Genomic DNA, 20,156 nt, shown 5'->3' with positions numbered 1-20,156 from the left:
ACACACACACACACACACACACACACACACACAGCGGCAGCGATGGCAGCCAACACCATCAGTTGAGATCAGAGTTGAACAAAGACATTATTTTTATATTTTATCCTGATTTTATCCGTTCAGTTTTATGTGCATCAGATCACAAAGACAGGCAACTTGTTTCTTATTGAAATGAGTCACACATCTGAAACCTGACCAAAAGCGTGAACCAATGACACATTGGCTGATGATTGATGTCTGCTCTCATTTTGGTCACTGTTTTTTTTTTTTTTAGATGCGTCTTTGGTGCAGAACCTTGTGGAGTTATGGGAATACTCTGGGATTGTTTCAGATGTTCCAGCTAATGTGCAGCAGGACGTTTGAAGGTCTTTGATTGTTCTGGGCTGCCATCTGCTGGACACATCCAGAACTGCAGGAGCCGGAAACCCCTGTCCAATCTTCCTCAGGAGAGCCGGGAAACCCTCGGGGACCTGCAGACTGTGGGGGGAGAGGAACTCCTCTTTAAACTGGAAACTCAAGATCCATCAGTCAGTGAAACTTAATTTGTATAGCACTGTTCTTACAACACAGAGTGCCTTCCAGGTGTCATGGTCCAGGTTTCTAGGAGTGGAGGCTTTTTTGTGATTATTTTTGGGTTCCTTTCCAGCTTTTTGTTTTATTCAAGGACTTTGCTTTATACTCCTCCATTTGGGTCCTCACCTACACAAAAGGTTGGCTGGGGAAGACTCACCCTTTTACTGTATTTTTAAAGGATCCAGTAAACATGGGGATTGCGCCCTCGTCCTGACTCATCTTGGTCTCTGTTTGTTACAGGGGCCCACCTCCTGTCAGGACTGGACGAGTGGTCCACCCCAGACCCTCCAGCGTAGCAATTCTCTGTGGAGGCCCTGGTGGCCACAGCCACTCTCTGCCTTCACCTCGTCCTAAACCAGACCGCTACCCACACTCCCGTTCTGGTCTCTGATCCTAATCTGGACTCTGATCCTGATCTGGGCTTAGATCCAGTTCCAGCTCCGGTCCTGGCCGGTGAACTGTCTTTGTGGTCCTTCCAGCCCTGAGGCCAATACTATTTATTAGTAAGTGGTGAGGAAAGCCGGCTCTGTCAGTCTCGATCCTGTGGAGGTGGCGATGCGTCACTGAGAGGCATCGCAGGTCTTTCCTCCCCGCTGCCATCAGACTCCACAACCAGGCCTGATCACAGTAGCAAACGGACAATAACAACAAGATGTGCAATATCTGTCTACCTCATAAACATCCTACCCGCTTTTTTTTTGCACTACTTTTTTTTGCACTACTTTTATTTTTATTCCAATGTATATACTGTTTATATTTGTAATTATATATATATTTTTTTACTTTTTTTACCCTTTCGCTGCATGTGTGTTGAGTGTACTGCTGCTGCACAAAGAGAATTTCCGCACTGAGGGAGGAATAAAGGACAATCTGATGTAATCTACTCTCATCAGTTTCAGGTTTTTTTTAAAATAATGATAAAAATGTACCACATATGTGTTCAAGTATTTAAATAAAGGAACATAATAAGTGTAGACGTTAAATGAATAAATAATATGCTAAAAAAAGGTTAAATCATAATTTTAATTTATAATAAAACTCACTTTTAAAAGCGTACACACACTGAGATCTGCTGGTAAACCACACCACCCATCAGTGGAGGTCACATGACTCCAGAAATCCTGATCAGCAGAGACCGGGTCCCCGCCACCTAGTTCCTGGTGGCCAACCTGAGAACCAGTCCAAGGCAAGGCAAGATTATTTATATAGCACAATTCAACACAAGGTAATTCAAAGTTCTTTACATCAACATTAAAAGCGGCAAGACATAATTAGACAGTACTTAACAAATAAAATGAAATAAAACTATGAGAAAAGAAGGTAAAATAATAAAAAGCACAAGTTGCTGAAAACTAAGGGCAGTAGAGTACCGCAGGTACACATCTCATTCGCGGTTTTCAGAAAGTATTTAATTTAAGAGTACGCTAAAATACCAAATAAATGAAATAAAATGATAAGAAAAGAGGTAAAATAATAAAAAGCACAAGCTGTTAAAAATAAGGGCAGTAGAGTACAGCAGGTAAGTATTTAATTTAAGAGTAGGCTTGAGTAAACAGTAATGTTTTTAACCCTGATAGGAGCTGACAGTTGGAGCAGACCTCAGGTCTACAGGAAGTTTGTTCCACCGGTGAGGAGCAGAATAACTGAACACTGCCTCACCTTGCTTGGTTCTGGTTCTTGGGAACCACAACAAACCAGATCCAGATGAACCTCAGGGGTCTGGGAGCTTCATAGGGAACTAACAGATCAAGCATGTATTTTGGTCCAAGACCATAGACCAGCAGTAAGATTTTAAACTCTGGAAGCCAGTGTAGTGATTTCATGACCGGTGTAATGTGGTCCAGTTTCCTGGTGTTTGTAAGGACTCTGGTGGCAGCGTTCTGGATCAGCTGCAGCTGCCTGATTGATTTCTTGTTAAGGCCTGTAAAGATGCCATTGCAATAATCCAACCTACTGGAAATGAATGCACGAATAAGTTTTTCCATGTCTTGTTTAGACAGAATCCCCTTAATTCTAGCAATGTTTTTTAGGTGGTAATAGGCAGATTTAGTGATAAACTTTAGATGGCTGTTGAAGTTCAGGTCTGAGTCAATAATTACACCAAGATTTCTGGCTTGATTTGTAGCTGTCAATGACATGGAGCCAAGGTGAGCGCTGATCTTTTCCCTTTCATTTTTAGGGCCAAAAATGATCACCTCTGTCTTTTCTGCATTTAGCTGGAGTATGTACTGATCCAGCTGCTTTTCACCCTGTAAAAGTTCCTGGGGGCCACTTTCGCAGGTCCGGTACTGGAGACCTGCCAACATAGCTGCAAAGAAAAGCGCTTCAAAGTCCCTCTTCAGGAAACATCTGGCTGACGTCACAGAAGGTTCGTTCAGGGGTCAGCAACCCGCGGCTCTAGAGCCGCATGCGGCTCTTTAGCACCACCCTAGTGGCTCCCTGGAGCTTTTTCAAAAATGTTTGACCTTTTTTTCTTCTTTTTTTTTGTTTATTCTTTTCTTTTTTTCTTCTTTTTTTCCTATTTTTCTCTTTTTTTCTTCCTTTTTCCTTTCCTTTTTAATCTCGACATTTCAACTTTTTTCTCTACGTTTCGACTTTTTTTCTCGAAATTGTACTTTAACATTAATCTCTTTTTTTTTTTTTTTTTTTTTTTTACACCTTGTCTGCACACATATTAATGATTGATACCATGACGGTAGAAACCAAAGGCATTATTGTGCATTATTACTATATTTAATATATATACATATATATATACGCGTACATATGCGTACACATACATAAATATACACATACAAACCCAGTGTTTTTTTTTTTTTGTATTTTTTTTGGGGGGGGGGGGTGGGGGGGGGGGGGGTGACGACATCCACTGCCAATCCAGGAAGCAGGAACACACGGAAACACACGTCAAGCACTGGAAATCTGCAACAAAAAAACCACAAACAAAGCACGAAACCGGCACGGAGCCGACCAAAACATGAAGGGCAATCGACCCAAATCTTGAGATCTGATCGCAGCTTTAACATTAATCTCAACATTTCAACTTTTTTCTCGAAATTTTGACTTTTTTCTCGACATTTCGACTTTTTTCTCGACATTAGACTTTTTTCTCAACATTTCGACTTTTTTCTCGACATTTCAACTTTTTCTCAACATTTCGACTTTTTTCTGGAGATTGTACTTCAACATTAATCTCGACATTTCAACCTTTTTCTCGACATTTGGACTTTTTTCTCGACATTTCGACTTTTTTCTCGACACTTGGCCTTTCGCCATTTGCCTTCATTAGGCTTATACAAGACTATTTTTTTTGCGGCTCCAGACATATTTGTTTTTTAGTGTTTTTGGTCCAATATGGCTCTTTCATCATTTTGGGTTCCGACCCCTGGTCCAGCTCTTCCCATCCAGATGTTTCCCCCCGGAAGTGGGGATGCTGGCGCGGGCGCTTGGGGGCGTCACCCCTGCTCGCCGCTGCTTGCTGCTTCATCCTGAGAGCTGTGGAAGAAGAAAACGATGGAGCGAAAACAAAGAGATTGCTGCCGTTTTTAGGGGACCGGAGGACGGCCGTTTCCCGCCGCGGACCCCGCCGTCTCATGGTAGGTCGCCTCAGTCCTCCGTCCGCGGAGACAAAAGCGGGGTTGCAGAAACAGCCGGATCTTAAATCCGCAGAAAAGTGAACGGAGTCTGGTCTCGCTGCGAGACCTCGAACCAGCGGACCAGCCCCCATGGTTGCAGCGGGGGAGAAACCGGCCCGGTCCGGTCACAACACTGGACCAGACCGGGTTCATGTGCAGGCAGGGGTGAGCTTGTTTCTGAACCCGTCCGGATCTTTCGGTCGTCGTTCTCGTCCTGGTACCGGAGCTTTTCATGGATCTGCTACCCGTTCCGATTACAGACTCAGTTCTAGGCTGATGTGAACTGGTCGGATATAAACTTGGGAAAGGTATAAACTAAGGAAAACGTATATCTACAGTACCAGAAGCTTTTCTAGCTGGGGAAACTGGACCAGATTCCCGTGATTTGTAAAACTCCAGCGTGTTGGAGGAGTTCAACCCCCTAAATCCTGTTAATTTCATAAAAAATACTTTATTATTCCCCGAAGAGAAATAAATGCTGCAGTTTTCAGTCTCTTCAGAGTCATTGTAGAGGTTTATTGCTGCGTACAGGAAAGATCTGTGAAGGATCTCCCGTAGAGGTCTGAAGGATCTACTTTAGAGGTCTCAAGGATCTATCGTAGAGGTCTGAAGGATCTACCGTAGAGGTCTGAAGGATCTCCCGTAGAGGTCTGGAGGATCTCCCGTAGAGGTCTGGAGGATCTACCGTAGAGGTCTGAAGGGTCTCCAGTAGAGGTCTGAAGGATCTACCGTAGAGGTCTGAAGGATCTCCCGTAGAGGTCTGGAGGATCTCCCGTAGAGGTCTGGAGGATCTCCTGTAGAGGTCTGAAGGATCTCCTGTAGAGGTCTGGAGGATCTCCCGTAGAGGTCTGGAGGATCTCCAGTAGAGGTCTGAAGTATCTCCTGTAGAGGTCTGAAGGATCTCCTGTAGAGGTCTGGAGGATCTCCCGTAGAGGTCTGGAGGATCTCCAGTAGAGGTCTGAAGTATCTCCTGTAGAGGTCTGAAGGATCTCCTGTAGAGGTCTGGAGGATCTTCTGTAGAGGTCTGAAGTATCTCCTGTAGAGGTCTGAAGGATCTCCCGTAGAGGTCTGGAGGATCTACTGGTCTGGAGGATCTACCGTAGAGGTCTGAAGGATCTCATGTAGAGGTCTGGAGGATCTACCGTAGAGGTCTGAAGGATCTACTGGTCTGAAGGATCTCCTGTAGAGGTCTGAAGGATCTACTGGTCTGAAGGATCTACCGTAGAGGTCTGAAGGATCTACTGGTCTGAAGGATCTCCTGTAGAGGTCTGGAGGATCTCCCGTAGAGGTCTGAAGGATCTCCTGTAGAGGTCTGAAGGATCTCCTGTAGAGGTCTGGAGGATCTCCCGTAGAGGTCTGAAGGATCTCCCGTAGAGGTCTGAAGGATCTCCTGTAGAGGTCTGGAGGATCTCCCGTAGAGGTCTGGAGGATCTACTGTAGAGGTCTGAAGGATCTCCCGTAGAGGTCTGAAGGATCTCCCGTAGAGGTCTGAAGGATCTCCTGTAGAGGTCTGGAGGATCTCCCGTAGAGGTCTGGAGGATCTACTGTAGAGGTCTGGAGGATCTACTGTAGAGGTCTGAAGGATCTCCTGTAGAGGTCTGGAGGATCTCCCGTAGAGGTCTGAAGGATCTCCTGTAGAGGTCTGGAGGATCTCCCGTAGAGGTCTGGAGGATCTACTGTAGAGGTCTGGAGGATCTACTGTAGAGGTCTGAAGGATCTCCTGTAGAGGTCTGGAGAGTCCCATGTAGAGGTCTGAAAATGAAGATCGTGGACAACCATGAACGTCCTCTTTACAACACACTGATTAGGCAATAGTCTTCAGATCTGCTGCAACGCAGACCTCTACAGGAGATCTTAAGAAGAAAATCTCCATGAATCGGAATCTGGCTTTGGTGTTGAAGTCCTCTAATTTTTGTTCACTGATTTGCTCTTCATCAGTCTGACGAGGCTACAGGACCTGCGTGCAGCCCAGAGGAAGAAGATGGAGGAGGAGGAGATGTTTCCATGGCGACCCCCAGTGCTCCAGTATACTGTATCTGCAGGAAACCAGACATCAACTGTTTCATGATGTAACAAGTTTTATTTAACTGTCAATGAACAACAAGCGAAGATGATGTCTCTTACCTGTCTGTCTTCTCCCCTCCCCGACCCACAGAGGGTGCGACAGCTGCACGGAGTGGTTTCATGGCAATTGTATTGGAGTGTCCGAGAAAGCGGCCAAAGCCATCAGAGTGTGGTACTGTCTGTCCTGCAGAGGTCAGTGTTAAACAGCACGTTTACGTCAAATCCCGTCGTCAAAAATGAGTTAACATGAATACAGCTGTTGATGTGTTAGCCATTAGCTTTGAGAGAGTGGTTTGAGCATGTTGTTCTAGTTTGGTAATCATTAGCTTTGAGCCGTGTGATGATCATTAGCTCTGTATTAGCTGTTAGCTGGTTGTTAGCCGAGTGGACGCTGTTGAGCTTTGTGTTGTCTGCAGACAAAGACCCGTCTCTGGAGATCAAATACCGCCAGAAGAAGACGAAAGAAAAGGATGACAGAGAGATGGAGCCAGAGAGAGATGGGGATGGCAGCTTCAGCGGCCAGCCGAAGGCTGACAGGAGGCGGGCCGCACAGGTAACCAGGAAACTGAGTTTTGGGGGGGGTTCAAAGTAACCAGGGAACTGGGGCTTTGAAGTTCCTCAAATGTGTTAACCTCAGTGTGTGTGTGTGTGTGTGTGTGTGTGTGTGTGTGTGTGTGTTTGTTTGTGTGTGGGTGCGTGCATAGATCAAGCGTTCGGCCCGGATGTGTGGTGAGTGTGATGCCTGTTTGAGGACGGAGGACTGCGCTCAGTGCGACTTCTGCAAGGACATGAAGAAGTTCGGAGGTCCAAACAAAATCCGTCAGAAGTGTCGTCAGCGGCAGTGCGAAGTCCGGGCTCGGGTAAGTGGTCCCGCTGATCCCAGGAATGTCCGTTGTCACTCAAATGATAAAAATGTTTCCACAGTGGTGGATGTGAGGTTTGTGAGGAGAACACTGATGGATAATAATAATAATACATTTTATTTAAAGGCGCCTTTCTTGGCAATCGTCGCCGTACAAACACATTAAAAAAATAAAAACATCAGAACACATTTAAAAACTTTCAGAAAACATTTAAAAATAAAGAAATAAAAAGAAACAACAGAAAGAGGCAGAAAAACGCTCTGTGTTGGTTTAACGCAGAACCATAAATCAAGCTTTAGGCGGCTTTCAGGCAGCATGTGACCCTAACCCGAGCATCACGTGTGACCGGCCACAGCTGGTGGCCTTAAACAGCGATGAGCTGCCGCCGTGAATCGGAACACTGACAGGACCTGAATGGAGACGTTTGGAAGGACTGGGTTTTAAGCTGGTTCCATGTAAGAAGAGCTAGACCTGCTGCTGTGTTTGAATCTCTTCTGAAACCCTCTTCTACTCGCTGGCTTTGAGGACAGCAAAGAGGAGAAAACGAGAAAAACACAGGAACTCGGGTTCATGACAACAGCAGTCTTTAATAGAGTTGGAGTGAGGAGAGGTGCATCATGGGAGGTCTCATAACAGTCTAGGTCTATAGCAGCATCACTGACAGATGTTTCAGGTTACCTGATTTGATCAAATAGGAAAGTTTAACATGGTCTGACATTTTAAATCAGTTACTGTTACCAGTTGCTATGGTGATGGGGTGGAGCAAACAGTGTGTGTGTTCATGATCTCAATGTTGTCTCCGAGAAGAAGATGCTGCGGGTTAGAGACGAAGAGATGAGCCGCAGCAGCAGCAGGGGGCGTGGCCTGTTGAGGAGGGGGGCGGGGCATCACACCGAGGATGAGGACGAGGACGAGGAAGAGGAGGAGGGGTTCAGTGAGAGCGAGCTGGAGCTGTACGAGCAGTACAAGGCGGCCGGATACGGAGACCTGGTGAGTGAGGGCTCCTGACCAATCAGATACCAGAGAGCACTTCCTGTCCTCTGATGCGTCCTCCTGTTGTAGTTGTGGCACAGTGAGGATGAGGAGGAGGAGGAGGATGACGACGACGACGAAGCTCAGTCGGACACGCTGCGGAAGAAGGCGGTGAAGGTGAAACACGTGAAAAGACGGGATAAGAAGCCAGAAAAGAAGGTAATGGCAGGTAAATCATGTGATCAGTGATGTCACAGATGACCTCATTTACATGGCTGTTCTCCCACAGAAGCCTGTGCCTGCTCCAAAAGTGGAGGCAAAGCCCCGCCGTCACAAGGTCAAGCAGCGACACAGGGAGCGCGTGCGGCATAGTGAGCGAGCAGGGGAGGGCGGGACTAAAGATGTGAGCGGAGCCATGAGGCAGTGTTTGGGTCCCGCTTGCACTGAACCGGCAAGAACCAACTCCAAATACTGCTCTGACGACTGTGGCATGAAGCTCGCCGCCAAGTAAGCGCAATGTCACCATGACGCCACCCAACATGGAGGCGTGGAGATGCATGCCTGAAGTTTACCACAATTGAAATATTTGTACGTGTTCTTTAAATTTAGAAACGATGATAATCTACTCGTAGTGGGTCAGATGGATACAATCTCAGGTGAATGGCGACGACATGTAGTTATAATAATAATAATGATTATTATTATTATTATTATATTAATATCCTGATATAGAACGATAATAATGATAATGATACTGGTAGTAATAATAATAATAATAATAATAATAATAATAATAATAATAATTAATAATTATTTATTATTATAATGGTAATAATAATGATGATGATGATGATAATGGTAACAACGGCAGGTAAAAACTCCCTTTTAAGATGGAAGAAACCTGGATCAGGACGATGATGGTTAAACGATCAGTTCATCGCTGGCGACGATCAGTTAATCGATGGTGATAATCAGTTAATCGATGGTGATAATCAGTTAATCGATGACGATCAGCAGTGAATTAGGGACTGCAATGGTTTTCTTTTCCTTTTGGCTCAATTTTTGTCAAAAAATGACCTGATGTTTAGAAACATTATTTGTTGTTTATTGAGGTTTTATTTGTTTAACACTAAAAATAACTGATCAGATTATTATTTTCCTTTGTTTTTAACATAAAAAGGCAGGTTTAAAAGACGAGGTACCTACTTTTTCAGATGACTGTGAACGCCTCTGTCTTGCAGTCGTATCTACGAGATCCTCCCTCAGAGGATCCAGCAGTGGCAGCAGAGCCCCTGTGTTGCCGAGGAGATGGGTCGGAGACAGCTGGAGCGAATCAGGAAGGAGCAGCAGGCTGCGAGGCTCCGCCTCACACTGATGGAGAAGCGTTTTCACGAGCTGGAGGGCATCATCGCCAATGCCAAACAGCAGCAGGTCCAGGAGCACGAGGAGGTCAGGGACACCCCAAAACCCTCAGTCTACCCCCGGGTTAGCGTTAGTTCTTGTCTCACCTGTTCGTCTTTCTGTAGGTCACTGAAGGTGAGGGCGATGACACCGACTTTCAGATCTTCTGCGTCTCCTGCAGTCACCCCATCAACCCAAAGGTGGCGCTGCGACACATGGAGCGATGCTATGCTAAGGTGAGTTTAAGCTCTTGAGTGGAGACGGCTGAACCAGCCTCCCGGCTGTAGGACCGGTGAGTGAAGGCTACTGTAGAGAAGAAATCAACCAGCTCCACCCGGGAGCAGCTGTGGGTGTTTCTTCAGGATCTAACTTGACTCTAGACTGTTTCGATCCTGTAGACCTCACTGAGCTGATCTCAGTCCTCAATCACGGGAAATCAGCCCTGTGTTTGTTAAACCCCATCCCGACTCGACTATTCAAAAATGTTCTCTCTCTTATTGGCACGACAATACTGGACCAGATCAGATCAGATGTTCCACAGGTTTGTAAAGTTGCAGTAATTAAACCTTTACTTAAAAAACCTTATCTTGACCCAGACATTTTAGCTAATTATAGACCAACTTCCAACCTTTCATTTGTTACTAAAATTCTTGAAAAGGTAGTTGCAAGCCAGTTATGTGACAGGGTTCAGGCTTCAGAATGCATCATAGCACAGAGACAGCACTGGTTCAAGTCACGAATGACCTTTCCTATGGCCCCAGATAAGGGATTACTGTCTAAACTGGTTCTACTGGACCTCAGTGCTGCTTTTGACACTGTAGATCAGCATTTTACTGCACAGGTTGAATCATGTTGTTGGGATTAAAGGAACAGCTCTACGTTGGTTTAAATCATATCTATCTGACAGGTTCCAGTTTGTTCATGTACATGAGGTTTCTTCTGCACAGTCAAGGGTCTGTTATGGTGTTCCGCAGGGTTCAGTGCTAGGGCCAATCTTGTTCAGTTTATACATGCAGCCATTGGGAAGTATAATCCAGAATCACAGCATACACTTTCTTTGCTATGCTGATGATACGCAGTTCTGTTTGTCTATGAAGCCGGATGAGACAGAACCGTTGGTTAAACTTCAGGCATGTCTTAGAGAGGTCCACTAACCTTTTACTCCTAAATTCCGATAAAACAGAGGCTATTATTTTTGGTCCCAAGCATTTTAGGAGGGGATTAGATGGTGTTGTGTTGACCTCCAGTGCTACTGTGTGAAACTTTTGAGTTATTTTCGATTGCAATAAAACAGCGTTTTATTGCAAAGATCAGGAACATCCTCTCCCAAAGTGATGCTGAAAAACTAATTCAGGCGTTTATATCTTCTAGACTAGATTACTGTAATGTATTATTAGCAGGATGTCCAAGTAATTCGCTGAATAGGCTCCAGCTGATCCAAAATGCAGCAGTGCGAGTGCTGACAGGAATCAGCAAGAGAAATCATGTCTCTCCAGTGTTAGCTTTGCTCCATTGGCTCCCCGTAAAACTCCAATTCATAGTTCTGTCACTGGTGTCCTAAACGTACACACTTCTGGTTTCTCCAAGACCTGATTGTTCCTAACAGAGCTCTCCGTTCTCAGAGTGCAGGTTTACTGATAGTTCCTAGAAGATGCAAATGTAGATCTGGAGGACGGGCGTTCTGCTATCAGGAACCGTTACTACGGAACTAACTTCCAGTTTGGGTTAAGGAGGCTGACACCACCTCCACTTTTAAAACCAAACTTAAAACGTTTCTGTTTAGTGAAGGCTATAGATAGTGTAAACAATAGTGTGTTAGGGCCAGTAGTCATAGCTGAAGCTACAGGACAAGACTAAAACAGTTTGTCTCACACATAGCTTCGTTGTAGATATGCTGCTATAGAACAACGCTGCAGGGGGACTCTAACATGATCCACTCAGCGGTGCCCCTAACCCCTCCTTCTCTCTCTCAGTTGTTAATTTTAAGTATCTCATAACCATGAGAACCAAACATGACCTCAGGGGAACAGCAATGTTTGACACATCAGCAATAAGAACAAATACAAAGGGCAGATGTATATCCGTTTTAGGAGTAAAACTGTGGAACTCATTAGATAACGACCTTAAACTAGCAAACTCAATAAAAGCATACAAGATATTATTCAAAGCAAAGGTAATGGACACATATATAGGAGCACAATAAGCAAACAAAGAAGAATGCACACATGCATGAGATAAAATGACAACTTAAATTGGTTTTGTCGGTTTCCTTAGCATCTTTTCACTTTCTGTTTTCAGAGCTATCATTATTATTATTATCATTATTATTACTATTACTATTATTACAGTTATTTAAGCTAGTATTATTATTATTATTATTATTATTACTATTATTTTTATTATTACTATTATTATTATTATCATCATTATCATTATTGTTATTATAATTATTATTATTACTATTATTATTATTTTGTGTAGCCTTCATTTGTTCTTTTTGTATATTCTATTCTATTAAAACGTGGGAAAGATAAGCTTTATGTTTCAAGCCCAGACCTTTTCGGTCAAGATAATCACAATGTTGACCAGGGAAAAACCTGTGTTATCTTGTTTGTTGATTTTTATGTTTGTGATTGACCAAAATAAATATTAACTAACTATGAACTAACCATCATTGTTCTTCATTGTTCTTGTAGTTTGTTGTGCTGGTCTGCCCCCTCCTTTTCTATTCTGTGCATGTTTGCAGGCCAGAGCTTCAGGAGCTGCATGCTGCCCTGCAGTTCCACCCTCTGATCATCCCACTGCTAGCTTCCACCTGTCTGTATGGATGTCTGGTAGATGCCTGCTGACATCATGACCTGCACTCCCACCACCTGACCACCTCAGTGTCTGCTGTCTACATCTGTTTGTATAGTCGTCCCCATAGTGGTCTGTGTCTCCCCTCCCTCTGTTCTTCATTCTCTCTTTCAGTTCTCTTTTTTCTCCCACCTAAAGGGAAGTTTTTCCTTGCCATTGTTTGGCTTAAGGTATTTCTCCCACTACAACTTACAACTTATGTTGTAATAGAAGCTAAACATCCGGGATGACCACGGGTTGACAGGTTGGCTCTGACCAGGCCACTTGTGCTTAGTGAGCTTAAACCAAGCCGAGCGGTTGGTTCTGATGATGAAATCCTCAGAACCAACTTTGTAACAGGAGGTCTAGCTCTGCAACTGGAACCGCTGGACCACCATGGGTCTCAGAGGATAATTTTAGGGCTGGAACCTGGACACAGATCGGTCAGCTCCATGACAATTCTAATGCTGGTGCCAAGTGTCCTAGTCCTGGTCTCAGGTCTGCTAGTACTGGTTTCAGCACTGTTGGTCCTGGTGTCAAGTCCCCTAGTCCTGGGGCCAGGTCTCCTTGTCCTGGTGTCAGGTCTCCTGGTCCTGGTGCACAGTTGGATAATTATATCAGGCGCTCTTTGATCGCAACACCAGCGCGACAGTGGATGTGACAGCCAGTTAGGACCTGCAATGCACGGCCGACAATCGTGTAGTATCTATGAGCCCTGTGGAGCTAAACCATTGAAGACACTTCCTGATGCTGGATGTCCTGGTGTTGTTGAAGAATAAATACACACACCTGTCTGTCTGTCTGTCTGTCCGTCTACCAGTACGAGAGTCAGACATCGTTCGGTTCCATGTATCCAACGCGCATAGAGGGGTAAGAGCACCTGTGTGATGTCATGTCTTGTGTCTCATTTCATGTCTCTGGTGTTTTGTTTTGTGTCTTACACCTCTCACGTCTCATTTCTTTCACGTCTGGTGTCTCGACTCGTGTCTCATTGTCTCATGTCTCTTTGTCTCATTGTGTGTCTCACGTGGTGTCTTGTTTCATGTCTCTTTGTCTCACGTCTCTGGTGTCTCATCGTGAACCTCACGTGGTATTTTGTGTCTCGTTTTTCTCATGTCTCACGTCTCTGGTGTCTTGTCCCATGTGTCTCATTCCTCTCACGTCTCTTTGTCTCAGGGCCACCCGGTTGTTCTGCGACGTCTACAATCCTCACAGTAAGACGTACTGTAAGCGGCTCCAGGTCTTGTGTCCAGAACATTCCAGAGATCCAAAGGTGAGTCGTCCCAGACTGGAAACTGGTCGTCAGGTTTTAAAGCTGCTACGTTCATCAGTTTCTGAGCACTTCTGATCACCTGAGGGGCGTAGAGAATATGAGATCTTGGGTAGAAAGCTGGTGACAGGCGGTACTTTGTTTCTTTCCTAAAGAGTTGTGCATACTGTAACTTTCTTGGGGTATGCTGCCCCTTGTGGTCAGATTCAGAGAAACTTTATTCATCCCCGAGGGGCAATTCAAGGACAACTAAGCAGCAATACAAGTACAGTAAATCCGCTCAGCTGCCGGCCAGTTGACAAAAACGAGCAGCGACCCGAAACCGGAACAAAGCATAGAAAGGATGACATTGGAGATGGGGGAGGGAGGAGGAAAAAAAAAGGCATCTTCACACTGTGTATAATTCACAGTGTGAAAGTGCAAAAAAACACCTCAGCACAGAAAGCAGCATAACAAATTTAACATCAACTTCACAAGACTTATAGCCAGGAAGGCGTTGAGAATGAGGGAGGTGTGGTTATCAGCAAGTGTGTGTGAGCAGTAAGTCCGTGAACTTCGCTCAGAGCTGCTCCTCAGCCAGTGTCCTTGATGTTATCAGGCGACTGAGTCAGTTCTGAAACAGGTCCGCGGATGATCCTGGGAGAGGGGAGGGGTTACTGGGGGCAGAGAAACTTGTTTACATTCCACCAGGGAGATTGTGACTGGAGCGGTCCGCCAAACTGCTCTGTCAAGGCCAGATTATAGAATCAACAATTATATTGCAAAGAACAGACAGACTCAGTCATTTGCCGTCTGCCTTCAGTCTCTGGTTCATCAATGGCGACTCCAAACCGATGAATTTGTGATCAATTCCCGCCAAGCCGAGCTTCCAACTTCTCCAAGGTCTTATCCATCTTGCCAATGAGCTCAAAGACCGCCGCCAGCCTGCGATTCTGTTCAAGAATCGCATCCAGCTTGCGGTTTTGCTCTCCCAACGTTAAAGTCTGAGTGTTGGTCGCTGTGCTTATTCCTTCAGCAACGTCGGGTAGCTCAGAAAGGGCCAGAACAGCATTCGACGACTTACGCGTTTGTCGGTAGACTAGGAATCCCCCCACTCCAATTAGAAGAAATCCTGCTATCATAAATCCAATTATGAAGGCATCTTCAACGTCCTCGACAGACAGGATCGCCAAACACAACGGCTTCCAATGTTTCCAGGAATCCATTGTGTATCCAGCAAAAAATGTCCAATCGGGGCAAGAGGACTCCCTTACCCCCTGACTTCTTCTAAAATTTGGTCAATTGTGCTGAGAGACCAGTTAATCAATTCCATGATTGTAGAATTTCGGAGGAGTGAAAAAGAGAGGCTCTGAGGACGAGACAGGACAAAAGCAGTAGCAGGGCAGATAAGAAGGGAGAGGAGCAGAAAAGCGTCCGCTTTCACCGAGAGCCGGAAGAGAAAAACCTAAGTGGTATTGTCACATAGAGTAGCTTCAATAATTAGAATTGGCTGCAGGCTCCCTGGTCTTGGTTCAGGACTCTGTGGTGACCTGTCCCCATTTGGTCCACTAGGTTCCTGCAGATGAGGTTTGTGGTTGTCCTCTGGTCAAAGATGTGTTCGAGCCAACTGGCGACTTCTGCCGGGTCCCTAAGAGGAAGTGTAACAAACATTACTGCTGGGAGAAGCTGCGGCGCGCTGAGGTCGACCTGGAGAGAGTCCGAGTGGTAACTGCTTCAATTAAACTTTATCCACTGTACCTGTAGACAACACCTGACTGTCTGGTCTGTCTGTCTGTCTGTCCGTCTGTCAGTGGTACAAGCTGGACGAGTTGTTCGAGCAGGAGCGGAACCTGAGGACCGCCATGACCAACCGAGCTGGATTACTGGCTCTGATGCTGCACCAGACCATCCAGCACGACCCCATCTCCACCGACCTGCGCTCTGCCAAGGACAGGTAGACCTGGGGACTCCCAGGACAAGGACAGATAGACCTGGGGACTCCCAGGACAAGGACAGGTAGACGGGGGGGACTCCCTCCAGGACAAGGACAGGTAGACCTGGGGACTCCCTCCAGGACAAGGACAGGTAGACGTGGGGACTCCCTCCAGGACAAGGACAGGTAGACATGGGGACTCCCTCCAGGACAAGGACAGGTAGACCTGGGGACTCCCTCCAGGACAAGGACAGGTAGACGTGGGGATTCCTTCCAGGACAAGGACAGGTAGACGTGGAGACTCCCTCCAGGACAAGTAGACTTGGAAACTACTTCTAGGACAAGGACAAGTAGACATTGAGACTCCTTCTAGGACAAGGAGAGGTAAATACTCCTTAGACAAGGACAGGTGGGACTCCTACCTGGAAAGAAACAAAGACAGGTGGGGACTCCTCCAGGGACAAGGACAGGTGGGGACTCCTCCAGGGACAAGGACAGGTGGGGACTCCTCCAGGGACAAGGACAGGTGGGGACTCCCTCCATGACTGCTGTTTGGAACAACCTTTCGTCCACTAAAGACCAAACCTAGAGGGGCGGTGCCTGAGGCTCCGCCCCCAGGTGGCCTGAGGCTCCGCCCCCAGGGTGACGCAGGAGTTTTATTGAACTTGTACTTGGGAGACAAAGATGAGTACATGCGTTTCTTGTTAGGAGGTATGGGGACAGGAACTTTGTGTTTTGTCTTCTGAAGATTTTACAACTTGATTTTAACTGAAAATGTTCTTCTCTGCGCCGGACTGCAGTTTTTATCAGGAATGTTTAGCAGCTTCCAGAAAAAGGTTCAGAAACAGAAATCTGAGACGTCATCGCTGGGAACAATCTGGTGCTAAACCCCGGTAACTATGACATCAGTGGTTCTGTGATCATGTGATGTTGAGATGCTCTTCTCCTGAACCTCTGACGGTCACATGTGGCTTTGCCAAAATGTTGTTGGTGCTGGATCTGATCTGGACTCTCCGTCCATCCGACTTCAGTCTTCTGAAGGACTTGGGCCCACTTACTTGTGTTTTCGTCCTCCAACTTTGATCTAGTCCTCATTTTCACGTCCATCCGTCTGGCGTCGGCTTCAACTGCGCAGACCAACATCCGACCATCTTCCGTCTAAGTTTGACTGATGTCGTTTGTCTAACCGTCCAACAATTTTGGACTGACCTCAGTCTTGTCTTCGTTCCCGTACAACTGATCGTCTGGCCATCTCTGGCTGGACTGTCGACTGTCAGCTGTTTTTATTGACTTGCACTCCAACATTCCAGTCTTCGGTCTGGTCCGGTACGGTCCGGCCAGTCAGAGACAATTCCGTTGCCTTGGAGAGACACAGCTGTGGTACCTGATGATGAAACACTACGAGTTGTGACATCACTTCCTTTTTCTCTTCACAGTAAGAGCGTGTTGCTGGTTCTCGATTTGGATCCGAACCAGTCGTTTTAAAAACTCTACAATGGTTCTTCCCTAACTGGGCGGGGCCTGTTGCCTGATTGGTTGCTGCTTGTGTGAATACTCCAACAGCCATCAAGCAGTCAGTCAGACTTATAAACTGTTTCTGATGATTACATCGTTTTTACTCCTGATCAGTTTGTGTTTTTATATCCAGTGTTATTGATCATGTTGCTGTTTTCCTCCTGTTGTCGACTTTTATCTGATGTTTCAATAAAGTTGAACCTGTTTTTTACGCTGGTGAGTTTTTTTGTTGTTGTTTTTTTAAAGATTTTTTGGGGCTCTAGCGGCTCTTTATTCAAGTTGCAGGCAGGAAGGGTGTAGAGAGAGAGAATGGGGACGACATGCAGCAAAGGTGCACAGGCCGGGATTCGAACCTGCGACCGCTGCAGGAGGATTGTAGCCTCAGAATATGAGCCGCTTGCTTAACTCACTGTGCCACCAAGCGGCTCATGCTGGTGAGTCTTTTTGAATGTGCAGTTTTTAACGGATTGAGCTGTGACTGCTCATGAAGCACCTGAAGAACCTGAGATGGATCAGCGTTCATGGACTCGTTTAATCAGGCTTCTGTCGACAGAGTGATTTCAAGAAATTAAATAAAGCATCCCAAACTTCCTGAGTTAAAGCTGAAGGTTGACACTAATCCCAGTTTGATAGTTTCATTACAAATCCCGTGCTCTTGTGCATGTCATGTGGCTGAATTTACCCGTTTCTAACGTCCAACAACTCCTCCTAGATCCATGGCGGAGCCCGGGGCTCCAGTCCAGTTCTTTGAGCAGGGTTTTGAGCAGAGACGAGTCCATCTGATTGGCTCCTTCAGTCCTGGATCCAGCGGTCCCAGTTCGTCTGTGAGACGAGTTCTTTAGGGCAGTGTGTCCCAACCCTGGTCCTCGAGTCCCCCCTGTCCTGCATGTTTTAGATGTCTCCTTGCAACAACACACCTGATTCTAATTAATGGTCCTCATTAGCTTGTCACTAGGGTCTGCACAACTCTCTTGATGACACAGGTACTTGTATCACGGTGTGCTGAAGATGGGTAGCATCTAAAACATGCATGACGGGGGGGGGGGCTCGAGGACCAGGGTTGGGAAACACTGCCTTAGGGGACCAGAACAGGCAGCAAGTAACACTATTACGCAATTTCTGGTAGAACCCATCTGCTGCTGTTAGTCGACCGCTGCATCACACCGATCCGGATGTCTTCTCCGTCTTCTGTGTCGTCTGCCGCACTCTCTCTTTCCTCTCCGTCTTCTCCATTGTCTGGCAAGGAGGGACATTTAGTCTTGGACAATCCTAGGCATTTTCAGCAGCCAAAATTGTGTGCATGTCAACCTTTGATGGTGCTCTCCAACCCGTCCCGTCGGGTCGCAGCTTGCCTCGCCCAGTACAACCCCAGTCCAACATCAACTGGGAGTCTCAGATTCTGACGTCAGAAAAGAGGGAGCAAAACCTGTGGCATTATTCATTGTGTTGTATACTTGTAAGAGTTCTGGTGAGTCCTGGTGAGTCCTGGTGCCACTGGGTTTGCTTCTCGGCCCCCAACATGCAAAGCGTGTTCAGTAGGGTCTGCCAACAACACACCCGGACTGGAACCAGGGCGAGTGTCCTACCACTCCTGGATGGGCTGGTGGTGTTGTGACTGCACCTGTTGGTGCTTGGAGACGGGACACGGAGGTAAGTAAAGAGTACCGGTATGTGTAGAGCACCTTTCCCAGATGGGGGACGTCACAACCTGCTTCACAAACGAATAAACACAACAAAAGTAAAATAAAACCTGGAGTAAAAAAGTACAATAATCGGTAATCAAAAACAGGAATCAACATGATGGTCTCCACCCTAACCCTCCCCACCCTAACCCTCTCCCCCTAACCCTCTTCACCTAAACCTCTCCACCCAACCCTCCCCACTTCAACCTCTCCACCTAACCCCTCCCCAACCTAACCTCTCCAACACAACTTTTACACCCTAACCCTCTCCACCCTAACTCTCCCCACCTAACCCTCCACAGAAGCTCTTCAGCACCGGGAACCTCAGATCGGCACGTCACAGCTTCCTGAGGAAGAGGAGGTTTGATCAGCAGGGAGGTGTTCTTGGTCCAGGTGAGGTCCTCCAACAAGTGTACAGCCAATTACCTGTAGCTGGAGATCACTTCCACTACCGTGTCTTCAATGTTCAAGTGACGGGTCTTCTTCACACCGAGGGTTGCTGCTTGCACAATCCCACCAGAAGCTCCACCTCCTCTCCTTCATGGGACTCGTTTAATAAAAAGAAACAGTTCAAGAATGAGAATTAAAGTCACATTTACTGCAGCTGTAGTAACAAAACATTTTTAAAAATCATAACAGTGCTACCCTGATGCCAACCCTGCATGCCCAAGATGTAGCCATAGCCCAGCTACGCTGGGTCATATGTTTTGGTCATGCGGGTCTCTGAACAGCTTCTGGACAAAGATCTCCGAGGCTATATCTCACATACGGGGTGTCAACATTGATCCTGATCATGTAATCGCTGTTTTTGGAACAACACCCCTCAGACGCACAATTTACTATCTTGCAGTTAAATGCCATAGCTTTTTTAACACTGATGGCTCGGAGGCTAATTCTTATGCAGTGGAGGTCAGCTGCACCGCCCTCATTTAAACACTGGCTTTCTATGATCCCACTAGAGAAGTTGGAATATAGTCGTAGTGGTCGTAAGGACAGATTTATTCAAGTCTGGACTCCCTTCATAGAATTCATTGAGAACATATCTCTTACTTGATACTATCCTAACATGCAACGTTATCAGCTGGATCTTCGCGCAAGATAGAGAGTGTCCCCGTCATACTTTCAATTCAAAATATAAGTCTATCAAGGTGTGTGTGAGTGCATATCTACATACAGATATTATTTTTTTGTTTTATTGTCCATTATATGATGAAGCCAGGAAGTTTTTATTTCAGAAAATGCAAGATTTGAAACCTGAGTTGTTTTGGCGTGAGGATGATGCTAAATTGGAATGTTTTTTTTAAAGAGGAGGTTTTCTCTATAGCTACCTTTATAAAGAGAGCCTGGAAACAAAGAAAGGACAAATTATATGAAAACTGAGAAAGGATCTGATCTGTAATGTATAAGTGGAATTTATAATTTTGTGTTTGTGTT

At 45.9% G+C, this 20,156-nt stretch overlaps 1 protein-coding gene across 4 annotated transcripts; it reads left to right on the top strand.

The window, feature by feature from the left end:
* Positions 1–4,038: 4,038 nt before the first annotated feature.
* On the top strand, positions 4,039–17,218 carry cxxc1a (CXXC finger protein 1a). 4 transcript variants are annotated; one of them, XR_009783830.1, is made up of 15 exons: positions 4,039–4,169; positions 6,147–6,277; positions 6,364–6,464; positions 6,689–6,825; positions 6,977–7,132; positions 7,943–8,125; positions 8,198–8,326; positions 8,397–8,614; positions 9,349–9,556; positions 9,634–9,744; positions 13,164–13,213; positions 13,520–13,616; positions 15,165–15,317; positions 15,404–15,995; positions 16,052–17,218. XR_009783830.1 is itself a non-coding variant. In XM_061735710.1 (15 exons), the coding sequence occupies exons 1-14, from the start codon at positions 4,167–4,169 to the stop codon at positions 15,548–15,550; spliced, it is 1,824 nt and encodes a 607-aa protein (XP_061591694.1). In that variant the 5' UTR covers positions 4,039–4,166; the 3' UTR covers positions 15,551–15,552; positions 15,584–17,218. The 4 variants fall into 4 exon arrangements, 3 of the variants coding, with proteins under 3 accessions (XP_061591694.1, XP_061591692.1, XP_061591695.1); XM_061735710.1 differs by having other exon boundaries at positions 15,404–15,552; positions 15,584–17,218; XM_061735708.1 differs by having other exon boundaries at positions 15,404–17,218.
* Positions 17,219–20,156: the final 2,938 nt, after the last annotated feature.

This window comes from Cololabis saira, chromosome 12 (genome assembly GCF_033807715.1).
Source record: "Cololabis saira isolate AMF1-May2022 chromosome 12, fColSai1.1, whole genome shotgun sequence".
In the NCBI taxonomy this organism is placed as follows: domain Eukaryota; kingdom Metazoa; phylum Chordata; class Actinopteri; order Beloniformes; family Belonidae; genus Cololabis; species Cololabis saira.
The sequence above is the reverse complement of the archived record's forward strand: the minus strand, read 5'-3'. Positions and strand labels throughout refer to the sequence as shown.